Source organism: Panthera pardus, unplaced genomic scaffold (assembly GCF_024362965.1).
Source record: "Panthera pardus isolate Hobbes unplaced genomic scaffold, ASM2436296v1 HiC_scaffold_6, whole genome shotgun sequence".
Taxonomy (NCBI): Eukaryota; Metazoa; Chordata; class Mammalia; order Carnivora; family Felidae; genus Panthera; species Panthera pardus.
In genome coordinates, this window is record NW_026526991.1 from 98,271,722 (window position 1) to 98,296,245 (window position 24,524).

The 24,524-nt window shown below is 44.3% G+C and overlaps 1 protein-coding gene and 1 pseudogene across 3 annotated transcripts in view; both read right to left on the reverse strand.

Annotated features, from left to right (window-relative positions):
- Positions 1-880: 880 nt before the first annotated feature.
- Positions 881-24,524, reverse strand: part of A2ML1 (alpha-2-macroglobulin like 1) — a 46,324-nt gene continuing 22,680 nt past the window's right edge. For 2 of the 3 annotated variants that reach the window (XM_053895556.1, XM_019464568.2), the window contains exons 13-36: positions 24,303-24,363; positions 23,922-24,067; positions 23,275-23,424; positions 22,463-22,621; positions 21,197-21,290; positions 20,507-20,627; positions 19,405-19,633; positions 19,154-19,280; positions 17,841-17,962; positions 16,955-17,006; positions 16,506-16,589; positions 14,191-14,367; positions 13,944-14,025; positions 13,433-13,589; positions 11,411-11,485; positions 11,086-11,248; positions 8,782-8,996; positions 5,009-5,224; positions 4,712-4,839; positions 4,461-4,551; positions 4,049-4,117; positions 3,084-3,186; positions 2,602-2,643; positions 881-1,387 (exon numbers count right to left, since the gene is read on the reverse strand). In XM_053895556.1, coding sequence (XP_053751531.1) covers positions 2,603-2,643; positions 3,084-3,186; positions 4,049-4,117; positions 4,461-4,551; positions 4,712-4,839; positions 5,009-5,224; positions 8,782-8,996; positions 11,086-11,248; positions 11,411-11,485; positions 13,433-13,589; positions 13,944-14,025; positions 14,191-14,367; positions 16,506-16,589; positions 16,955-17,006; positions 17,841-17,962; positions 19,154-19,280; positions 19,405-19,633; positions 20,507-20,627; positions 21,197-21,290; positions 22,463-22,621; positions 23,275-23,424; positions 23,922-24,067; positions 24,303-24,363 — 2,862 coding nt within the window. In that variant the 3' untranslated portion in view covers positions 881-1,387; position 2,602. The remainder of the gene's footprint in view (positions 1,388-2,601; positions 2,644-3,083; positions 3,187-4,048; positions 4,118-4,460; positions 4,552-4,711; positions 4,840-5,008; positions 5,225-8,781; positions 8,997-11,085; positions 11,249-11,410; positions 11,486-13,432; positions 13,590-13,943; positions 14,026-14,190; positions 14,368-16,505; positions 16,590-16,954; positions 17,007-17,840; positions 17,963-19,153; positions 19,281-19,404; positions 19,634-20,506; positions 20,628-21,196; positions 21,291-22,462; positions 22,622-23,274; positions 23,425-23,921; positions 24,068-24,302; positions 24,364-24,524) is intronic. The other variant, XM_053895555.1, reaches the window with a different exon arrangement.
- LOC109276055 (40S ribosomal protein S15a-like) lies at positions 5,604-8,359 on the reverse strand (annotated as a pseudogene).

Sequence of the window (24,524 nt, forward strand, 5' to 3'; positions counted from 1 at the left end):
CACAGAATGTGAAGCGGGCTCCAGGCTCTGAGCTGTCAGCCCAGAGTCTGATGCGGGGCTCGAACTCACGAACCGTGAGATCATGACCTGAGCCAAAGTCGGACACTTGACCGACTGAGTCACTCAGGCGCCCCCAGATATAACTTCTTAAGTCCTGAGGATCACTATCTCCCTCCATTGCAAAAAGGGGTGGGTTCTGGGAGGAGTCACAGAGCCAAATGTAACAGGGTAGAGGGTTCAGGAGTGGGGGGAGCGTTCATGAGTGCCCTCTTTTCTTTAATTTCCATGATACCTGAGAGGTAAAGCAGGTTTGGGGATGACCTCCTTTGGGTATGTTCCCCATGTTCTCTCACTAGGAGGTCCAGGGCAGAGTCTAGGGTGGGGGGAGACAGGAAATGAACAATTTTTGCAAATATGGCCCTGGGCTTATGGAAATATCTCTACATCATGAACTTACTTTCCCCTGGCTCTTCTGGTCAAAATTTACAGTCCAAAGGAGCAAGATCAGAGAGTGAATATCCAGGGTGAAAAGGTGTGGTTGCCTAGATGCTCTTCTCTGTTTAAATACTATTCATCTCTTTCCCCCCCATACCTTTGCCTCCAGACCCGTTTCTAAAACAAAAACATTGCTTCCAGAAACAGTTTACACAAAGATAGGTATCCCCTAGCGGAAGAGGCTGGGGGAATCCTGATGGAGAAGCGCAGAGATAGGGAATCCTGGCCAGCCACTTCTCTTGTTATCAATCACTATTTTGCCCTGCAGTGACAGCTGGCTGAACACAATCCCTTAATTGGGACTCTCTGACCCCTCCCAGAATCGGCAAGACGATTCTCTGACGTGTCTGGGTCAAAAGGTTTAAAGAGGAAGCCAAAATATGAGTTCTGGTTAAAGGATGATTATTATCTTTCAACAAAACCTTTGGGAGCCATAGCAAGACGCACAGAGTCAAGGACACGGGTTTTCTTTTCAAGGAAAAAAATTTTTTTCATCTACTCCCAAAGCGCTAAATTACATCTCCCCTTAGATTTAACCTCCGGAAAGACATTTTTATCTTCCCTGGATCCCCCTCTACTTCCAAATCTTCTCTGGAGAGTCCCCCCCCTGTGGCTAAATCACATCTCCTCCCCCAGGGGTCTTTTCCAGGTAATTCTTCCCTGGGGTGATTATTCCGAGCCCATCCCCCAGCCCCAACCCTTTATTCCAGCATCTATGCATCTGTGAAGTGGAAGAAAGTAGCTGAGGTTCAAGCCTGCTCATCTGTTACACACTCACTAGTCAATCAGAGAAATCAAATTAGTTGATTGAATGAGTTTTGCTTTAAGAGGCAGAAGAATGTTGTCCAGTAATGTCACAAGGGATTAAATTAGTCTCTTTCCAACTTCTATCCTGGGAGAGGAGGGGGGGGGGGGGCGGGGGGAAAGAAGACATCATTATACTCAGAAAGTCTTCATGAATGTAAAAGAGTTTTTCCTATTTATTTGTTTAATTGTTTTTTTTTAAAGTTTCCTCTAGGGGCACCTGGGTGGCTCAGCCGGTTAAGTTTCCGACTTCGGCTCAGGTCATGATCTCATGGTTTGTGAGTTCGAGCCCCGCGTCGGACTCTGGGCTGACAGCTCAGAGCCTGGAGCCTGCTTCGGATTCTGTGTCCCCCTCTCTCTCTGCCCCTCCCCCACTCATGCTCTGTCTCTCTCTGTCTCAAAAATAAACATTTTTAAAAAATAAATAAATAAATAAATAAAGTTATCTCTACACCCAAGGTGAGTTTAAACTCCCAACCCGGAGATCAAGAGTCACATGCTCTACCGATCAAGCCATCCAGCTGCTCCCTCAGCTTTTTCCTACCTACAAGAAAATCTCCTGAATGTGCAATGAGATTATTAATAGTGTTATCTCAGAGGAGCAGGATCAAATAATCTTTACTTTTCCCTTAGTATTTTTATATAACAAAGATGTAGAATGTAAAAATAATTTAAAAAATTCATCAATTTCAATCAGAAGAAAATCTTGTTTTTAAAAACCACATAGAACCCCTCCCACAAATGCCACTATTAACTTTTTCTGGTGTGACCTAAGATTATTATTCTTTCTTTAAGAGTTTAGGACCGGGGTGCCTGGATGGCTCAGTGGGTTAAGCATCTGACTTCGGCTCAGGTCATGATCTCTCAGTCCGTGAGTTCAAGCCCCACGTCAGGCTCTGTGCTGACAGCTCAGAGCCTGGAGCCTGCTTCAGATTCTGTGTCTCCCTCGCTCTCTGTCCCTAACCCACTCGCATTCTGTCTCTGTATCTCTCAAAAATAAAAATAAACATGAAAAAAATTAAAAAAAAAAAAAGAGTTTAGGACTAAAAAAAGGGGGTATGTGGCTGGCTCGGTCAGTAGAGCATGTGACTCTTGATCTCAGGGTCGTGAGTTTGAGCCCCACGATGGATGTAAAGCTTACTTCAAGAAGAAAAAAGGATTTAAGATTTAAAAAAAAGAAAAAGAAAAAAGGAAAGCCCACTTTCTATCAAAAACTAGCTCCCCAAAGGTAATAACAGTAACTCAGAAGAAGGTCCCTTAACTTTTGAATACTATCACCCTACCGCAAAAGCTCATCCTTACCTCATTCACAAGGATCAGAGTACTGAATTGTTGCCTGTTCACCTGTAAGATGAAAGGACATATATTATTACATAAGGGCCCTCATGCATTCAAAGAGAAAGTACTTCATAAAAGCTACTGCTTTAACCCTGTTCAGAGGATCCCTAGATGCGATGAGCATATTATGAGCATATTCCGAATTACGGGAAAGTTCCAAACACTACTGTTGTGATAAATTTTTAATCACAGCAAAAACATTACGAATAGTCAGGCCTTAAAGAACAAGGGTCCCTCTTGTCCTTTTGGTCTGTGGACCGTCGTAAAACATCGCTAGTGCAGAAGACTTTTAAAAATGACATACAGTTAAAATGCAATGTTTTAGGAGGTCAAATAATGTAATTATATGCTACTTGCTTGGGAAAGAGTATCTGTAAAATTAGGGGAGATAGCATGAAGAGCGAGGTAGAACTACATTGGGAGATACAATAGAGCTTAGCCCTCACCTGGGAGGTAGTAGTCATAGACCGTGATGGTTGCTGGTTTCAGGTTAGTGACCAACATACGTTGGCTGATGGTGAAGGTAAAGGCCTGAGTCTTCTTATTCAGCTGTGGAGAAGAAAGACAAAACATCATATCAAAACTAAAGAGAAAATAACACTCTCTGTAATGCGGAGATTAAAAGACTCTTGTCTTCACCCAAATCTCCTGAAACCCTTCTACCTGTCCCTTCTTGCCCTACGCCAGTCTTCAAGATGTTGGCTTCTGCCGACTTCCTGACTCTTCTTAGGATCTTACAGCTTCCTGGCCTTCTTGTGACAAAGTCCCCTCCATTCTTGGTCTACTCTAACCCATGGTTCCTCCACTAAATTAATTGAAGTGGCCAAAGGAACAGAATCTTTCTTTTTTTTTAAAAGGCTCTTTGCTTCCTAGTGGTTTTCTCTCTTCCTTCAGGTCTCTGATCAGGTAACATCTCCTCAGAGAGGCCTTTCCTGACCACCTTATTTTAAAATGGTCACATCTTGGCCGACACATTTTTAAATGGCATAGATAGCGGGGAGCCTGGGTGGATTAGTTGGTTAAGTGTCCGACTCTTGATTTCGGCCCAAGTCACGATCTCATGGTTCTTGGGATCGAGCCCCACATCAGGCTCTACGCTGACAGGGCGGAGCTTGCTTGGGGTTCTCTCTCCCTCTCTCTTTGCCCCTACCCCCTCTCAAAATAAATAAATAAACTTAAAAAAATAAATGACATAGATGGCTAGGATGATGTATCTGTTAGTACTGCCCTGGAGGTGAATAAGAATATTTTATAGTAAACAACATGGAGGTAGAATTCACTTCGTGGCTTCAGACCCATTCTCTCGGTTCCCTCATCACTGTGCATGTGACACCAATATATACAGATTAAAAGGGAAGTTGCAAAGCTACATAAGGAATCAAGCTCTTGGGTTCAGTTTCTGAACACCTACCTCTTCCAAGTAAATGTTCAGTACGTCAGTTCCAGATTCAACCTTCTTCACCAGTGGTTGTTGGAGAAGCTAAATAAGAAAGGGGGACAAGAAAACAGACTAAGATCCAGAGCCTTCCCTATCCCCTAGGGTACTATACCAAAGCTCTGTCATGATCAAGGAAACAATATATACTGTGGAAAAGGTAAGACAAAGGAACCAAGATGATTCCAGTTTCCATTTAACACATCTGATGCACTTTTGCAGCCCATTGAAATAATGTAATTATGAGTTGTATATATACATGCATAGATAGATAGATTATAGATAGATAGATAGATAGATAGACCATGAAGCCCATTTCACCAGCTTTTTAGGGATCATGTTATGTCCTTTTAGAGCTTGTTAAATGAAGAAGAAAGAACAGACTTACTAACTGATTGGTGCCCTCCATGGGACTGAATCCAGAAAGCATCTTCACTTCTACAATGGCCATATTGGAAGAGCCGCGACTCCCCACATAACTAAGGGCAGAAAGAGGTGCATCTGTGTCAACCCGTTATTTTCACTCTTAGCAGACTCTGTAGCCCCAACGTGCGCGCGCGCGCACACACACACACACACACACACCTCAGCTTCTGTGATCCGGGTGCCCCCCCCCCCCACCAGCTCAGCTTTTCTCACCTGGTGTGGATAGTAAGCACCAAGGATCGAGGTGAAGCAACTTGCTCACATGTATCCTTTCCCACTTCTACACTAAGACTAAAGGTATCCGCAAGTTTAGGAGGGGGGATGTTGTATTTCAGCACCGTCTAGCAGGAGGAAATAGATAACCAAATCAGAGCTGGGAAGAACTTTAACTATTGCACAGCTCAAACTACTCTCTTCACAAATGAGACAGGAGGTTCGACTGGAGGCAAAGACGCCCGCAGGCTCTCCTTCCCAATTCATGCTGGTTCTTTCTCATGGATCTCTGCTTACCTGCACGTAGACACAGCCCTGGCCCAAGGCCTCCAAGGTATACGCTCCAGGGATATTGGGTAGAGTCTCCTGCTGAAATACCAACCGGTTGGCAGCCTGAATGTTGAAAGCACGCTGGAAATTCTCACTGGATTTCACAGCCAGGTTGACTTCCTCAGATGGCACATAGGCAGTGGTGGCGTATTTGGCAAGAGCTTGGAGGGCAACTACAGTATCCTGAAGAAAACGGTGGGGCATATGCTTACATTTTGTGAGCCACTGGAATTAACTTCAAATAACCCGATAACCTACGTGTCTGGCTGTTCACTAGTGTGGATGACGCCTCTTCTAAGTATGTAAGAGCCACGTTCATCGATGCCGGGGAAACCGACATAGAAATCATATCTTGCCTGTCTAGAAAATTGTCATCAAGTTGCTATGACACATCTATAGGTTATCGGGTTCATCTCATATTCGTCTTCAACCAAACCTAGCTTCAGAATGGGCTATAGTTAGAAGCAAGTGGGTAACTGTTCAGTATATATTTTACAGTTTCCTTATTTGGAGAGGAAATAGCAGTAACATAATAGCCCTAAAAATTGCACATTCTTCAAAGTCATTTAGCTGTGTGATGATCTTCTATGGCACAGCTGGAGAGGATATCAGGGTACCCTTCCTTGCGAACTAAGGCTTCTTTGCCGCTGTGCCATGTGACCATCTTTTCTTCACTTGGATAGAAGACAGATAAGCTGCCACCAAGAAGGCAAGGCATCAGAACTTTTCCATTCTGCAAATATGATTTATATAAGTGACAACTAGAGGAAAGAAAAAACAGAACGAGATGTCCAGCAAATTGCTATATTTTACTGCTATGAGAATATCTACATGCTCGACACTTTGTACAGTATCTACAGAATAAGGGAACCCCACATCTTCCTATCCCAAATGAAAAAGAACAGCTGTATTTAGACATCATACTATCGTATAAAAGCCTGGGTGGCTCAGTCGGTTAAGCGTCCGACTTCGGCTCAGGTCATGATCTCACGGCTGGTGGGTTCGAGCCCCACGTCGGGCTCTGTGCTGACAGCTCCGAGCCTGGAGCCTGCTTCGGATTCTGTGTCTCCCTCTCGCTCCCTGCCCCTTCCTCACTTGCACTCTGTCTCTCTGTCTCTTAAAAAAAAATAAACATTAAAAAAAATTTTTTTTGGAAAAACAGGAAGGCAGGTCACCCACTCTGGGGAAGCTGCGAACGAGTGATTCCTATGCAGCTTGACTATCTACAAACAACTTTGTATCTACTCTCTGTGAACTTGATCCCAAAAGGTCCTTATTGCTCCAATATGTGGAAACAATTCAAGAAACGAGACCTCATCACTGGCTGAAAAACCACTGTGGGTGATATGTGCCTTCTTGTAATAGCTAAGGATTTTATTGAAAAACAATTCTGACATGTATCTGTCACTGAGAGTTCTAAACATTTCACTCACGGCTTTCTGAAATTGTATATCATAATTATTTAGGGCTTAGCAAGAAAGAAGTCCTTCCTGATCTTTGGCCAAGAATTTCCTTGCAGGAAGGAAGGATAGTGCCATATAATTTTTTATTTTATTTTATTTAATTAATTAATTAATTTATTTATTTATTTAGAAAGAGAGAGTGCAATCAGGGGAGGAGCAGAGAGAGAGAGAGAGAGAGAGAGAGAGAGAGAGAATCTCAAGCAGGCTCCACGTTCAGTGCAGAGTCCGAGGCGGGGCTCAATCTCACGACCCTGGGGTCATGACCTGAGCCAAAATTGAGAGTCAGACACCCAAGTGCCTGAGCCACCCAGGTGCCCCAGTGCCATATAATTTTTTTTAAATTTCTATTAAGGCATTACCATATTCAGTTTCAGTGCTCTTAACATCTTTACCACACACTTCATCAGTTAAAATATATTCTTTTTCCAGGTCTTATTTACATGTTATATCCTCAACGAAACTGGCCCTAATTTCAATGAGTCAGAATACAATCTTTACAAAGACAAGAAATATGTTTTTTTGATTATTTTGTATGATCAGTGAGTTGGATATGGTATGTATTTAATAACATTTGCAGAACAAATGAATTAATGACTACTCTCTTTATAATCATCTAAGACAATTTTTATGATACTATTTGAATATATCATGCGATTTTACATCTTTTTTCCCAACTGCCACCAAATTCAAGTTCTCCTTACCCCTAACGTAGACAAATGAAAGAGTGTCCTATCTCTTCAAATCCAGTGTCTCTCTCCTCAGAACCATCCCCTACACTAAGTAACAGTAAGTAACAGGTTAATCTTTCTGACACAAAGTTAAAAAAATTAATAGCTTCTCAGAATGGGCAAAATCTTGAGTCTGATACACAAGGGCCTCCATGGTATAAACCTGTCCGAACTTTCTAAACTGAGGTCCCGTTATGCATTGGCTAACCCAGTTTTCCCGACAGTCATTCTATACTTTTGCAAACTGTTGTTTCTGCTCACGCCATTTCTCCTTCCTTGTAATAGTTGTCCCCCCAAATGTTACATATCCTTTTATTTATTTATTTGTTTGTTTGCAAGTAGGTTTGACACCCAACGTGGGGCTTGAACTCACGACTCCAAGACCAAGAGTCACATGCTCTACCAACTGAGCCTGTCAGGTGCCCCTGCATATGCTTTTAGATCTACCTCAAATGCTACTCCCCTGAAGACTTTTCTTATCCTTCAAGTTGTTGTAAGCTCTCTTTCCCTTTTTAAGTGCATTATTTTGTATCTTTTGTTTCTTTCTGGTATAACCAAATCCTGCTCTGTAGTTATAGAGCTTTTCCGAACTTTACTTCTAGTTTGTGAACTTTTTTTTTTAAGAGTCCAGTGAGGCATTTTATTTGCATGAGCATATTCTATCCCTAGGAAAAGAATTCCCGGGATTTTCCCTCCTGTGTGTTTTCATCCTGCTTCCTCATGGTCCATGATGCCACCTGAGGTTGTCAGTACAATGAAACCAACTGGCAGGAGGGGAGCAAATTATTCTGCCATTTTTCTAGACCTTTGAGCTGTACATCAAACCTGGGGCTGATCACCCCACACTTGTTTAGCCTCCCCCATCCCCTGTGAGGTTTCCAATAATTTTCCCAGCTCTGTGAGCATCGATGATTTCAAATTCGCCAATGCAACCATGCTTCAGTATCACAGTTAGAAATCAATGATGACTTTGGAGCACGACCCAATAAGAACCTGGTGTTTGCTTCTCTTTCCAGCATTGTCAATGCTCTTGAGAGCCTCTGCCAGGACATTCATGTGCACCATTATGGCAGCACGAAAAGATGGCAGAAAGAGCTAGTTTGTGAACTTTTAAAAATAGAAACTGTATATCTTACTAGCTTCCCAATACCTGCAATAGAAGGAAGTATACTTGTAAAATCTTGCTTTTATGTTTCTGACTCCATAATTGGCTTTCTAATCTGTTAATGTATAATATAGTCATAATTATATATGTCCTATTCACACATAAAACACTGATCTTATAATGTTTCTCTTTATTCCATTATGTTTCATATTCTACAAAGGAAGAGAATTAAGTACATATAGTACTATTTATGTGTTCATATGACCCTTGTTATGAACCCTATATATTTTTCACACGTTTTTCCTCCCACCCTATAGAATTATTGACCTAGAAGTCAAGGGCAATAGTTTTTGTGTCTTGTTTTTGTTTGTTTGTTGTTTTGTCCTCTCTCCACAGAGGACTAATACTACCTGATAAGTCGAGGTTGGAGAGTGGGTTATTTACCTGAGTAGAAGAGAAGCCCCCATACGCGTTGCGTTGCTTGGCCAACCAAGCCACTATGGCAGTGGCCTTGGCTATCTCCTTTTGAGTCAGGCTGGCTTTGCTAAGCTGGGCTAATAAGATATATGCTGTAAGTTCCACATCTACAGCCTCAGGCTCAGACCAAGGTCTGGCATCCAGGGACCGAGTAGGCTTTTGGCTCCAGTGAATGGACTCTCCTGTGGAGAAAGAAGCATAATCAGGAAGGTCTTAGAAGGAGATGATTTCCCATATTCAATGTGTAAATGCTACACCTCAGAGCAGAGCAAGCACCAGCCAAAAATTAATCATGAGTTAGAAAAAAAAATTTTCTCAGAATCTTCAGGTGTATTGGCCATTATGTTTACACAGGGATGTGTGTGTATATGTGTGTGTGTGTGTGTGTGTGTGTGTGTGTGTGTGTGTAGAGCCATCCATAATTCCTCAAGGTGAAGCTGAGAGTGTCAACAAATGCCTCCAGCAATCACATGAAAACCACTCTTGTTAATTTATCAATTCTAATGCCAGTGGAGATAGGTAAGTAGAAACAAGAATCTTACATGTTTGGGGGCATGTTTTTGGCGTGTAGAATTTTGTTAACTTTTTAGCCTTTATTTTACCTAATCAAAAGTTTAACATCTTAAGAATAACAATGACAGGATATGTGTAAGAACTCTGAGAAATCATAGAAAAATGCTAATGAGGGTGAGCAAATAGAATATGAGACTAAAACAGAACTCTAGGACAACCAAGACGACAGATAACTCAAAGAAAGGGATGAGCAAATGGAAATAAAAAGAGTGAAAGCTATGGGAATGCAAGCTGGTGCAGCCACTCTGGAAAACAGGATGGAGCTTCCTCAAAAAAGTAAAAATAGAACTACCTTGGGACCCCGCAATCATACTACTAGGCATTTATCCAAGGGATACAGGGGTGCTGTTTCGAAGGGACACATGCACCCCCATGATTATAGCAGCACTATCAACAATAGCCAAAGTATGGAAAGAGCCCAAATGTCCATCGATGGATGAATGGATAAAGAAGATGTGGTATTTATATACAATGGAGTATTACTCAGCCATCAAAAAGAATGAAATCTTGCCATTTGCAACCACGTGGATGGAACTGGAAGGTATTATGCTAAGTGAAATTAGTCAGTCAGAGAAAAACAAAAATCATATGACTTCACTCATATGAGGACTTTGAGACAAAACAGATGAACATAAGGGAAAGGGGGCAAAAATAATATAAAAAACAGGGAGGGGGACAAAACAGAAGAGACTCATAAATATGTAGAACAAACTGAGGGTTACGGGAGGGGTTGTGGGAAGGGGGAAGGGCTAAATGGGTAAGGGGCACAAAGAAATCTATTCCTGAAATCATTGTTGCACTATATGCTAACTAATTTGGATGTAAATTAAAAAAAATAATAATAAATTAAAAAAAAGAAGAGTGAAATCTAGAAGTTTAATTAATTATCCATTTAAAGATAATAAATAAATAGCCCACAGGAGGCAATCTAATTGGAAAAACATAAGAGAAATCATGTGAGCCGGCAATGCAAGATAATGGAGAAGAGATAATCTCATTAAATCAATATACACTGGAACAGGTATGTGCAACCCACTGTCTGAGACACTCATTTCATGACTAGAGTCGCTTATGTACCAGTCAAAAAACTACCCAGAACCCAGGAGAGGACAAGTTAGTAACGACATTCATACAAATGAAGGCCAAGATTAAGCTTTTACCTGGAAGTTTGATTTTAACCCCACAGCTAGATCAATAAAATGCTTGTTAGAACATCAAATAGTATTCCAAATACACCCAAAAGTTTTTAGGGTGCCTGGCTGGCTCAACCGGAAGAGCATGAGACTCTTGATCTCGGGGTCATGGGTTTGAGCCCCACATTGGGTGTAGAGATTATGTACGTAAAGTTTTTAAAGGACCTTGAGAAGTCTCTCTTATCCCGTCAACCTCAGTGAACTCATAGCAAAGAATTGTCAAAGATGGGCAAAAGGGGGGATTCTACAACACCAAGGGGTCCTTTGACTAGCTCCCACCGTTTATTTTCTCTTCGTGTTAAAAGTATAACAATGCCTTTTAAGGACTTCCATGGTCTTTCTTATAAAACCCTCAACAGTGACCTAATGACTTCACACCTTGTGCTAAAAGGAATCCTCTCTAAGACTGAATATATGTGGGACTATGGGGACTAGGAACAATCACAGATAACTCACAGCGCATTTCCACAATTTCAACAAAACACTCCTAACATGGCCAACATACCTGTGATGATAGCCTGCTGGTCTAACTTTTCAAGAAGAGTGTTTCTGATGTCCATCTCCCCAGCCAGAGAGAAAGTATAAGCTAGTAGGGCCTGTGTGTAGAGGCTGTTAGTGGAGGAAACAGAACTCCTGAGGCACCGTAGGCCCTGACTCACCATCGGGTCCTAAAAGGTACAATGAAGAACTGAGTTTATAAGGCATTCCTTTGAAAACGGGAAGTGATAAGGAAGTCATCGTATCCTTTTTTGAGTCTACAAGGGTGAAGGGTAGGTGCAATGTCTCTAGAAGTAGGAAGGATAGACAGAGGAGGCCCTAGAGACACGCACCTGTATGGTTTTGCTCATCTCCAGCAACGCGGCTGTGATGTATGCAGTCAGGGAAGTCTCATCATCAACGCCACCCTGGAGGACGCAGGGAGACGAGGTCAGGGCCACAGGCAGCACAGCGCGTTGTATGACTCGTGCACAGATTGCAAAAAAGTATCCCCTCTGAATGGGTGGATTATTTAAACAAGCATACAGACAATCACAGGGGAGGGGATATGGAGAAAAATCTCTTATTCTCGGGTTCTTCCTGAATCTGAGCCTCCTCAGACATCCTCTCAAGAAGCAGAAGGCCCCGGGGGCGCCTGGGTGGCTCAGTTGGTTAGCGTCTGACTCTTGATTTCAGCTCAGATCACGAGCTCACGGACCAAACCCCAAGTCTGGGCCGACAGCTTGGGATTTTCTCTCTCCCCCTCTCTCTGCACCACCCCCTCCCCTTCGTGCTCACTCTCTGCCTCAAAATAAAGAAAATAAATTAAAAAAAAAAAAAAAAAGGTCCAGCCTCTTCTCCAGCAGGGAGATCAGATGGCACCCACCCCGTTTAATGCCTTTCATGGAAAGATATTAGCAAGTTTTTAAAAATAGCTAATCACAATTGTTATCCTCATTCGGGAGATAAGAAAATAAACCCTTAAAAGGCTAAATGGCTTGCTGGAGATTACACAGCTAATAAGCAGCAGGAGTTGAACCCAGGGAGTTTAATTATGGAGCTCCTGCACCAAATCACTAAAGCTTGCTACACAGGTGATGGGTTTCTTTTTTTTTTTTTTTTAACATTTATTTATTTTTGAGACAGAGAGAGACAGAGCATCAACGGGGGAGGGTCAGAGAGAGGGAGACACAGAATCCGAAACAGGCTCCAGGCTGTCAGCACAGAGCCCGACGCGGGGCTCGAACCCACGGACCATGAGATCATAACCTGAGCCGAAGTTGGCCGCCCAACCGACTGAGCCACCCAGGCGCCCCGGTGGTGGGTTTCTTAAGAGCCTGGCCGGGGCTGGTGGGCAGGAAGAGGAAACAGCTCCTCCATCTTGTTCAAGTCAAGCCCTGGCTTGTGCTACTCCCACGTGTATTTCAGTGTATAAGGGGACAGAGATTTGGAGACACTGATAAAATCTGGCATAAGGAATGTACTAGTGAATCCTATACAGAGACTTTGTTTTGTTTAATACTCAAAATGTTTTAATTGAGGCCCCAGAATGGCAACGTAAATGATTTCCCTAGCAACGTACATACAAATCTTTCCTTCACTGGGTATATTCCGAATGGAACAAATGCTCCTGAAGCATCAACACCTCAGCCTGTGTTTGGGAGGGGTGCAGGCAACGTAGTGAATGGAGTCCAGAGGCTATGGTTCAAAATAGAGTCCTCCCACTCATTACCATTCACCTTGGGCGGTTAACTTAATCTCTGCACCTTCATCTGTAGAATGGGAGTGATAGTGGTATACCGGCACCTAGCTGATTAATTGGCTGTAAACATTAAATAATATCAAATAAACGAAGTGCTTGGAACAGTGCCTGGCACAGAGCGAACCTCTTACAGGAAACACTGGACTGCCTATGGGTCGTCACCCGAGAAAGTGGCTTCGCTTCCGATTCGGGGAGATAGTAAAAGACGCAGCGAACGTCTAGTCCAGTGGTTCTCACGCCTTCGGGAATATCAGAATCACCTCGAGGGCTTGTCAGAAATACAAATGTCTGGCCCACGCCCTCCAGAGTTTCTCAGAGTAGGCGGGGTAGCAACTGGAATTTGCATTTCTAACAAGTTCTCAGGTGCTGCTGCTGCTGCTGATCTGAGGACCACAAGTTAAGAGCCTTGTGCTAGTACATGTTCTCGTTTTCTACAGACTTGGAAGCTGTGGCTCAGACTGGTTGAGTACATTGACCGGGGTCACCCAGAGCCAGGGCTCAGACCTGAAGAACACTGACTCCCAGGCCTATGCCCTTTTGATTCTGCTCAGTCAGAGGTGCAAGCTCCTCCCGGATGTGGTGATGGGCTGAGAGCCCTGGGGTGGATTTGCACCTTCATAGCTGTGTGTAAGAGCTTTCCCACATTGGCATAGCAGCCGCTGGGGAGCTGGTTTTCCGCCATCCACTTGAGAGCATCCTGGATATTCTTCTCATCAATGAAGATGAATTCCTGAGCTTGGCCAAAGCATTTGGTGACAAACGCTGTCAACCTACGTGGGTAAAGAGAGAAATGTGGCACGAAGGGGGGGATTCCCCAGTGAGGGTGCAACAGTTCTGTCATTTATTCTGGCGTATGGTTCCAGAAAGGGATTGAGGAAACATAATGCCATAGGAGCCTAGAAAAGGGAAGTATTAATGGGTATCAATGGGGACAAGAACGGGGGAGGCACAAGCTCAAGGAGAAGGGTGAGGGGCTTGATCCTACATGAGGCTGAAATAATCAGTATTAAAGGAGTAGAAGACGGATGTAAGAAGGAATGGGGTTAAGGGAAGAGGTAGAGAGGAATAGCTCCACAGGCCCAGAAATTACGCTCTGGGATCCACTGAGAATTGGGCAATATTACCATGTGTTTCCATTTTCATCCTGCTCCCCAAAGGCACTGTATGAGCCATTGCTGTGTTTGTACAGTAGCTCCTTCTGGTACCCTGGGAAGCCAGATATGGGGTTAGATCACAGGACCAACTTCAAAAAAACGTGGCTTTCAAGACTTTGAGGGATGTGGGACACTTTGGAGGGAACCTCCCTATATCTTATTAGCCTATCATAGCCCCTAGAGAATGCATTCAAGAAGAAAAATTGAACCAACTCACCGAGCTCCAGGAAACCCACTGCCCGAGACCTGATTTCCTCAGTCAGCAGCCTTGCCCTCTTCAGATACTGCAAGACGTAGATTATGGGAGCAAACAATACCATGTTCTGTTCCCCGCAGCCCCTTGGCATCTGTACCAGATTGTCTAGGTTCTGTAGGGCTGTGCCCATAATGTCTCCTGAGATCCAAAAGAAGAGAGAAAGTGATGGTAGAGAGAAGAAAGAAGCCTTCTGATTTATTGTCATTCATTTAATTAAAAAAAATTTTTTTTTTTGCAGTTTATTAATTTTTGACAGAGAGAGAGAGAGAGAGAGACAGAGCATGAGTGGGGGAGGGGCAGAGAGAGAGGGAGACACAGAATCCGAAGCAGGCTCCAGGCTCCGAGCTGTCAGCACAGAGCCCGACGCAGGGCTCGAACTCCAGACCGCGAGATCGTGACCTGAGCCAAAGTCGGACACTCAACCGACTGAGCCACCCAGGCGCCTCATATTGTCATTCATTTAACAAACACGTATCAGCTATCATTTAGTTGAGTACCTACACTGTGGCCTGGGAGACAGTAAGTCAAGTACAGTCTTTACCTCAAAAGATCATAATCCGAGGGGCAAACAATTACAAAACGTTACAAATAGAATTCATTATAAACAATTATAATATAGTGCGATCATTTTGGGTGCACACAAGGTGCTGGAGCACACAGAGAAGAAGTACATGGGTTACCTAAGGGCGCGGAGGGTTGTAAGAAGACACGTCACGGGGGCTCCTGGGTGGCCCAGTCGGTTAAGCATCTGACTTTGGCTCAGGTCATGATCTCGCGATTCATGAGTTCGAGCCCCACATCAGGCTCTGTGCTGACAGCCTGGAGCCTGTTTCAGATTCTGTGTCTCCCTCTCTCTCTGCCCCTCCCCTGCTCATGCTCTGTCTCTCTCTGTCTCAAAAATAAATAAAAAAAACATTAAAAAAAAAAAAAAAAAAGAAGACACATCACGGGCTGGTGAGTAATGTAACAAAACCTACAATACTTAGACTCAATCTCTAAGTTCCTCCACTGCATATAAATGCATTGTCCTCCAAATCACCATGTTCCTGCCAAAGCAAACACAATCCTGATCCCCTTTTCCAAGTTATACCTACTGACCTGCCATATATTTTATACACCCGTAAGCCTGATCTAAGTGACCCATTAACATCTGCACTTTTAGCCATTAAGTTCAATTCAAATCTATAAATACATACTGAATGTCAACTATGTGGCAATAACTGTGCTAGAATCAAATAAAAAAGGAGGTGGGGCGCCTGGGTGGCTCAGTCCATTAGACGTCCGACTCTCGATTTCAGCTCAGGTCATGATCTCACAGTTCATTAGATGGAGCCCCACATCGTGTTCCATGCTGACAGCCAGAGCCTACTTGGGATTCTTTCTCTCCCTCTCTCTCTGCCCTTGCATGCTCTCTCTCTCTCTTTTTCAAAAAAAAAAGGGGGGGGGGTGACCCTTGTCCTCAAGGAGCCCACAATGCAGCGTGAAAGACAGACATAGACAGTGAGCTACATCCTACAATAAAAATGAGTGTTACACTAGAGGTCTGACTCAACTACAGTCAAAATAGAGAAATTTTATCCTGGAAAGGATCTTAGTAGGGGATCAGAGTAAAGAAATGATCTAACATACACAGGGCTCCTAGTATATGCTAGATATTGCGGTGGAAACTTTATATTTAATTTTTACACCAATCCAGAGAGGTGGGTTATCATCACAGTCTTGCAGAAGGGCAGGGGAGGATCGGAATTGTTTACTTATTCAAGGTCACGTGGCTATTAAATGGCAGTACTGGGATCCCAACCTGGTTTGATATGATTTTCAACCTCATGCTTTTCTACTCAATCCCTCTCCTTGCCCAGAGAAGTGTCCTGTTTGTGTAAATATGGTGTTATTTCCCCTACGCTATACTCAACTAGATAAATTCCTCATTTTTTTAAAGGTTGCTACAAACATTATGTCTCTCCTCCACTCAGTTTATAGACCACCTGAACCTAAACGCATATGAAGCTTCCCTGACCTTTAACTTCTTCCTATCCAGGCTCCTTTCTGTTTTTAACTACCATAGGCATCTAATCCCACATGTACTGTTATCTAGAGGCTGTATTTGCCCACTACATAGAATAAGCTCTTCTTCTGTCCCTTCTAATTTAACACATCTTCCCTCGGATAGGTCCACATGCCCCAACCCACTCCACACTTTCAGCAACTTTCAGCCCCATTTTTTTTTTTTTTTTTTTTTTTTTTGTCCTTTTGAGCAAGAATCTCTGGCTATTTACCCAGAGCCGCAACATAAGCCTTGGCTGAATCAGGAACCACATCCACAGGGAGCTCCAAGGAAATGGATTCTGAAACCACTTGTCCTGTGAGAGGCAGAGAAAAGGGGAAAGCATAGAAGGTCAAAACAGTGGGAGTTCAAGCCCAAACCATAGAAAACCTTTCTATAATTCAGGGTTGTCTGTACCCAGTCCTTGCTATGGGATGGAGGCAAATTTCTTTTAACCTATTCACAGTGCTTTTTGCCGAAAATAAATTAAAAAAAAAAACAACACATAATTGTGTTGTACATTTTTTCTTCATCCTGTCTCTCAGCTAATTGGTCCTATTAGGGACAGCACCCTTAGACTCTCCTACCCTTTCCTGTCCTTTATATTCCTCCTTTGGCCCAAGAAAGTCTCCCGTTGGCTACGGGAATTCTCAGTACCAACCCCTCTCTGCACTCACCCACCTTTTGGGCAAAGCAATGAGCTGTGTGTCTTCTCCACGAGGACTCCTTCAGGCTGACATGAAGAGAGACATAGGGTGAAAACAATGAAGGTGAATGTCAGGGCAGGTGGCCCTGAAGGAACAGGAAGTGGATGGGAAATGGGGAGAAAAGGCCCTCCCTGTGCCCCCAGGGTTTCTCCCAACGAGCGAAAACAGAGCTTCTCCTTGAAGCTCAGGAGAACTCCATTTCTTTTCTTTTCTTTCCTTTTTTTTATTTTTTTAATGCTTATTTATTTATTTATTTTGAGAGAGAGAGAGAGAGAGAGAGCGCATGAGCCAGGGAGGGGCAGAGAAAGAGGGAGAGAGAGAATCCCAAGTAGGCTCCACACTGCCAGCTCAGAGCCCGATGTGGAGCTCGAACTCACAAACCATGAAATCATGACCTGAGCCAACGTCAAGAGTGGGACACTTCACCGACTGAGCCACCTGGGCACCCTGAGAACTCCATTTCAACACAGGGATGGATCTACCAGTAAAATTCTTTCTGTGCAAGGGCTAGAACTAAGGGCAAGTTTAGGACACTTCTAAGAGGCATGATTGGCAATGGGGTTCCTGAGGGGATAAAAGAAAAGCAGCAAATGCCGATAGTAGAGATTTTTAATAAGAGAAACTAACATTCATCAAGGGTCTATACCTGGCACTGTATTAGGCACTGTCAGAGAGCATTGGTATGGGGTAGGCAAATAATTAAGGGCAGAAAGGGGTCACAGAAGAAGGCAAATGAGCTACCTGACTGCACTTGGAGTCAGACAGCCGTGGGAGACCAACCGTACGGCTAGACACACACAGAGCACCCCCGGGGTGCCTGCTAGCTCTACCTTGTGAAGCTAAGCCTGCAGAAAACTCACCTTGACCAGAACTGGTTTGATGAGTGTGTCACTTTGGCCCTTTTCTGGAACAAACCCCTTCTGCTTCCCACAGAGTTCATCGCTGTCCAGAATCTTGGTAGTAACAGTAAAGTTTACATGACCTGACAAGAAAGAAGGAGAAAGGAAGGCATTAATTAGCCCTGTTGCCGGAGGTCCAAGGAGGTCTCTTCCCCTCCAGACCAGTGCTCCTTAAACTTAATGGCGTTCAAAGACCAGTGGATCTTGTTATGACACAAACTAAGTAGATCTGGGGTGGGGCCTATATCACATTTCTCACAAATTTCCGGGTGATGTCAATAATGCGGGTCCAGTGTGGTAGGCCGCCTCTAAGGGTCCCCAATTATCTCTGCATCCCAGTATTCATACTGCTGTGTCAGTTCCTCTCAAAGCATGGGCTGGATTAAGTGACTGGCTTCCAAAGAGGAGGATAGGACAGAAGCAATGAGATGCCACTTCTGAGATTAGTTTACAAAAGACTATAGCTCCTATCTCAGGGGCACTCTTTCTCTTGGGCCCCTTACTCTGCAGGTGGCCAGCTGTCTTGTCATGAGGCCGCCCAGTGGACAGATTCATGTGACGAGAAACTGAGGGAGGCCACCAGCCCACAGCTGAGGCCAAGAACCACAGCCTGTGTGGGACAGAGGCTTTGGAAGGAGCTTGGAAGCGGATCCTCCTCTAGTCAAGTCTCCAAATGAAAACATAGCCCTGGCTGACGATTTGATTGGTATTTGATGAGAGACCTTGAGACAGAGGCACCCTGCTAAACAGTACCTAGATTACTGGCCCACGGAAACTGGGTGATAAGTAATGTTTATTCTTTTAAGCCTCTAAGTTTTCAGGGTGGTTGTGTCAGATAGGTATTAGATAACTAATGTATTAGGTAACTAATACATCGGAAGACCATACTTTAAGTCGCCAGGATCTTATCTTAAGAGCAAATGACATCTCTATTGTGACGGTTAGATGAATTCGTACAGGTCAAGCAGCTAGAACAGAGGCTGGCCCTTAGTAAGTACTTGATTAATAACAAGACTCTATAGCCCTTGTCCTGGCATAAATATCAAAAGCTCCCCTTTACGCACTCAAAATAGTCTCGTTTGGATAACTTTTTGGTCGTCGATCAAAGAGCATTTGCTTATTTATTGATGGCATAGGCTTAGGGGGCAAAAATAAAGGCAAATAAAATGAAAAAGCAAGAACAAAGCGAACGCAGGAGAGGAAACGGTAACGTTCTCAATGACTGAGCTTTGCTCTATGCTTCTCTTGCTCCCTCCACCCCCTCCTCCTCTTACCCAACTTGATAGCTGTGATATTCCAATGATAGCTTTTTGCTTCATCAGCACAGAGACAGCTGGAGTCCTGAGGACCTGTCCACGATTCCACCTGGTACTCATCGGATTTAGCCAGGTGAGTGTGAACCTGAAGATGTTTAGGAAATATAAAGGGTCTGAGTACAGGAAGCCACGCACAGAGGCTTAGGAAAACGGGGAATCGCGTCCCATCTCTTTCCCGGGGTCAGAGATTCCCGTATCTCGGCTCTTACCCTGATGCAGTCCTTTAGATAATTGAAGATGGTGGCAGTAAGGCGAAAAGATTCCCCTCGAACTACTGAGTAAGGGAGAGTCAGATCAACAAAGAATGGTTTGAAAGCAGTCAGTCCAACAGTGGGTGACAGACCAAAGCCGCTAGTCTGGGAGGTGCAGAAAGTCATGGCCTTCCACTCGGTGATAGTATCAGGAACCGTGACGTGGACAGCCTCCTTCCCTGAGTTACTGTGAGAACACAGAACCCAGGTGAGGCGCGCACACACAGCAGGACAAGGAGAACACTGTGGATGAAGCTATCGGTTCACCTGCAGAAGTCATTTGTTGTTGTCACGGAGGTGGGGGGAAGGTAAAAAAGGCAGCCGAACTGAGGAACATGCCAGCCTCAGAGTGTGACCCTTTGGGGGGAGTGAGGATGTACAAATATGGGAGAAGGGGGTGCCTGCGTAGAGGAGGGGGTAAGAGCAGGTGGGCACATGTGGACACACGTATCTGAAAGAGCCAGTGCCCCTGAATCTGTGAGGTGCGATCTCGTCAGGTTTTCACTTGCATTTCTCTGATTAGCGATATGGAGCATCTTTTCATGTACTTTTTGGACACAGGAGCCTTGAGATGAGCTTGTCATGAGCCCCGGGCCAGGCTCTGTGCTGAGCGTGGAGCCTGCGTAAGATTCCCTCTCGCCCTCTGCCCCTCCCCTGCTTGCACTCTCTCTCTAAAATAAAATTTAAAAAAATAATAAATTTAAAAAATAAATAAGTAAATCCATGTCTTAAAAAAAAAAACAACAACATTATCTCTGGGGCGCCTGGGTGGCTCAGTCGGTTGGCTCAGTCTGACTTTGGATCAGGTCACGATCTCATGGCTTGTGAGTTCGAGCTCCGCGTCGGGCTCTGTGCTGATGTCTCAGAGCCTGGAGCCTGCTTTGGATTCTTTGTCTCCTTCTCTCTCTGCCCCTCCCTGACTTGTGCTCCGTCTCTTTCTGTCTCTCAAAAATAAATACATGTAAAAAACAAAAAATAAAAAAAAAAAAATGATCTGACTCTGAATTCGCTGCTGACTCCACAAGGTACAATCTTGCTATATCTTTGAGGCATCACTTACCCAACAGGAAACAGATCCCAGAGCCAAGTCTCTGGGAAATACTGGCGGATCTGAGGATCCTCTGACTGAAGTGATGAAGATGATGATGATTCAAAACTCACTAGACGATTACCATAATTTGCTGAGGAGAACAAGAATAAGGGAATTTGGGAAAACAGAAGACTTTTGGGAGAGAGAGAGAGACCTCTCACACGTGCGAGTAGGGGCGGGGAAGAGAGACAGAGGGAGAGAGAGAATCTCAAGCAGGCTCCATGTTCAATGTGGAGCCCAAGGTGAGGCTCAGTCCCACGACCCTGAGATCATGACCTGAGCCGATATCAAGAGTCGAATGCTTAACCAATTGAGCCACCCGGGCTCTCCCAAAAGACTTCTGTTGTATGATAAGCTGAGGCAGAGGAACTACGACCAAGAAATTTAGAGGGAAACGGAGAACAAGTCAGAGACAAGGAGGAAGGAGTACCGAGGAACCGACTAGTCTCAAGGCCATCAGGGGGAAGTGACAGATGAGGAGGTTTGGCCAGGGGATGAATAGGTAAGGGCTTCAAGCTTCAAAAGTGCTCCCCAGAGAGAGATGTGGCTGCCTGCATCCATGACCGGCAAGCCATTATCATTCTGACCGGAGGCAACAGGAACAGGAAGCAAAGAGTGTGCTTCCGGAGTTCCATGATTTAAGCTACACAGGTAGCTTACCTTCCGCCATTGCAATGCTGTGCTTTAGAGACTGGTGACTGCAATCTACTGGCTTCTTAATCTGGGCATTGGACAGTATTTTCAGGCCCATGTCCTGATAGGCACCAAAGAAACCGGAGGACGAAGAGTTAAAGTGGTCCCCTCCCTTACTATGTGGGCTACTGCCTAGGCAGTCTATCCTCAAAGGGTTGAACCAAGCCTTCTTTTCCTGTTAACTGTGATACAGGTGTTTATTCCCCAACACTCAGCCACCAAGTTTTGTTCACTTCTGTCAGCCAGAAATTTAAAAAATTTCAATTTTTTAAATATATATTCTGCATAATGATCACCAGAATAAGCCTAGTTAACATCCATCACCATACCTAGGTACAAAAAAGATGTTTTTTTTCTTGCGATGAGAACTTTCAAGATCTATTCTTTTAGCAACTTTCAAATATGTAATACAATATTAGCCATGCGGTCACCATACTATATGTTACATCCCCAGGACTTCTTTTAAACCAGATGTCTGTGCCTTTTGACAACCCTTACTCATTTTGCACACCCCATGCCCACTGCCTCTGGCAGCCACCAAATTATTCTATGAGCTTGTTGTTGCTGTCGTTTAGGTTCCACATAGAAGTGAGATCATATGGTATCTGTCTTTCTCTGACTGACTTATGTCATTGAGCATAACGCCCTCAAGATCCACCCATGTGGACACAAATGACAAGATCTCATCCTTCTTTTTATCACTGAATAGTAATCCACTTATTTCATTGTCAAATATATTTCATGCTTCTTCCAAACGTTAGTCACTGTGCCCTTATTATTTGATTTAGCCTGAACTGTCTGAGGGCAGGAACCATATCGGCTCAGTCAATTCAACAAAAACACATTGAGTATTATGAAGGATCAGTCATTAGAGAGAATACAAATATGGACAAGACATGGTTCCTGACTTCAGAGACTTCCGGTCAGACTTAGGCTTCGGCATCCCCAACTCCTACTCATAAAGTACTTAACTTCTACTCACGTATTGTTTATAATGATGGAAAGAGGCTGCACACAGCCTCTCACGGTGGCCCTCTTCCAATGCAGTTGGGCAGTTGGGTGCCTTCTTCAAGGATAAGGACCAGGAGAGGCTACCTCACATATTAGGAGTTTCTTCCAAGGTTTTATCCCCTCAGTGCCCACATGAGTCTCTCTGCTTTTTTTAGTTAAGGAATTTCCTCCGCCCACCACCACCATTGTTTCTACAAGAACAAAACGGGTAAGAACATCTACCTGGAAAAAATGGAAAAGGTCCACACTTTCAGAGAACCAAGGCCTCCACATAACCGAGAGGGTTTGTGGAGAGTTCCAGAAGCCAGACATTGGACACTCATCATATTCAGCCACCTGATGGGGGTAGTGACCATACCAGAATGAGAACATCCTATAGATCTGAAACAGGAAGGGAAAAGGAAATAAACTATTGACACAGTGAAATCAGTAGAGAAACTTCTCTCGGACTGTGGTGCCACAGCTCACCGCCCTTGTATTATTTCTCTTCGTTAGTCCCGAAATCTTCCTGTATTTATTGCATCACAAAATCTCCCCTACCTTTACATTTTTGACCCCTTTTTCACCATTTTTAAAGGTTTTTTTAAAGCTCATTTCTTTATTTTGAGAGAGAGAGAAATGTGCGTGAACGGGGGAGGGGCAGAGAGAGAGAAAGAAGATTCCAAGCAGGCTCTGTGCTGACAGCACAGAGCTCGGGGCGCTCGAACTCACGAACCACGAGATTGTGACCTGAGCCAGAATCAAGAGTCAGACACTTAACCGACTGAGCCACCCAGGCCCCCCCTCTTTCTCACCTTCTTCAATAATCTGTCACCCTTATCTCCTATTACATCTTTCCTACTTCTATGCCCACATGAGCCCTGCCTTTCTCATGTCATCAGTTTACCTCTGTTTCCCCACCAGCTTTTCTACCACCTTATGGTAGAAAAGCTCAGGCTTTCCCTCAGCCTTTCTTTCTCACTCCCTGAAATCCATCTTTTGTTCGAATGCAGTCACGCTGTCTTCTCTTCCCGCCCCAGTAGCAGACTACTCACAGAATTGTTGCTCAGCTCTCTCTCTGGCCTCAGCAGTGAGACACTCTTATCCACCGCCCGGACTGCACACAGGGACCCAGGAGCTGCCTGCAGCTGTAGTTCCACATCTGCTCCTGGAAGCTGCTGGGAAGGTGAGAAGCCAAGGGAAACCTGGGGAAGGGAAAAGTATAACTTGGGGATCAGGTCAGCCCGGAGACGGGGAGAAACAACATAATTTGCCTCATCTGCCAATATGCCCCAGTTCCGGCATCGGGGCCCATTCCTTCACTTTTATACTGATTTTTTTTTTTTTTTTTTTTTTTTTTTTTTAAGTCTGGCCCTTTTAGAACTAGTGCCCTTGCGGTACAGCTGGAAAAAGCGAGCAGCACAGCACAGAATAACACAGAAAGTTTACGAGGCCGAAACTAAAAAGAAAGAAGACCTGGGTAGAATACACAGTTTCCCCGGCATGACTTTCTAAAAAGAAAGAGAGCGATTTCCACAAAACATCCTGAAGATATAAATACGATAATGACATCCGCCTCCCTATTATCTTCCTATTCCTCTGTCCCTGCCTGATCTCCAGCCCCAGCATACACCAGATATCTCTCTCTCTCTCTCTCTCTCTGCCCAGACCTTTTCTTCACCTTCCTCAACTGCCATTTTACCTGATTGTCAAAACACATCTCTACTGAGAACTGAATTTTGTCGGCTATAACCGCTCCGCTGGGAAAAATGGCATAGATCACCAGAGAAGGATGAGGGGCTAGTCTGGAAGTGACAGTCAGTGAGATGGAGAAGGAGCCTTTCGTTCCTGGAAAAGAAGAGGGGATACACAGGGATGAGAACGCGCGCTCGTCCACCAATGAATGACCTCCAACCACAAGTCTACGCCTCTCATTGCCCTAGCTGCGGCCTCCCCATTCTCCTGCTCTGTGGCGATCAGTGGTATTCTCTCATTGCTTCTTCTCTGTTGCTTCTGGGATAACAAGAGCTTCCTGGAAGTTGAAGATATCCTTTCATCTTTCAGTGGAAGCCTAAACACTCACCTTCCTTCTCAGAATTCAGGTGTTTCTGCCCCTCTATCTCCAAACGCCCTTTCCCCACTACCTAAAAAAGATAAAAGAAAAAATTAAATCATCAACCGCACAGAAGTTATGGGACCCTACTTGTGGAGCATCCCTGCCTCTCTGCATAAGGAAAGTCTCCTTTCTTAGTTCCAGAGCCTGGCTCATTGCTTCATGCCGCGTCCGTCAGTTTGTCAAATGTCG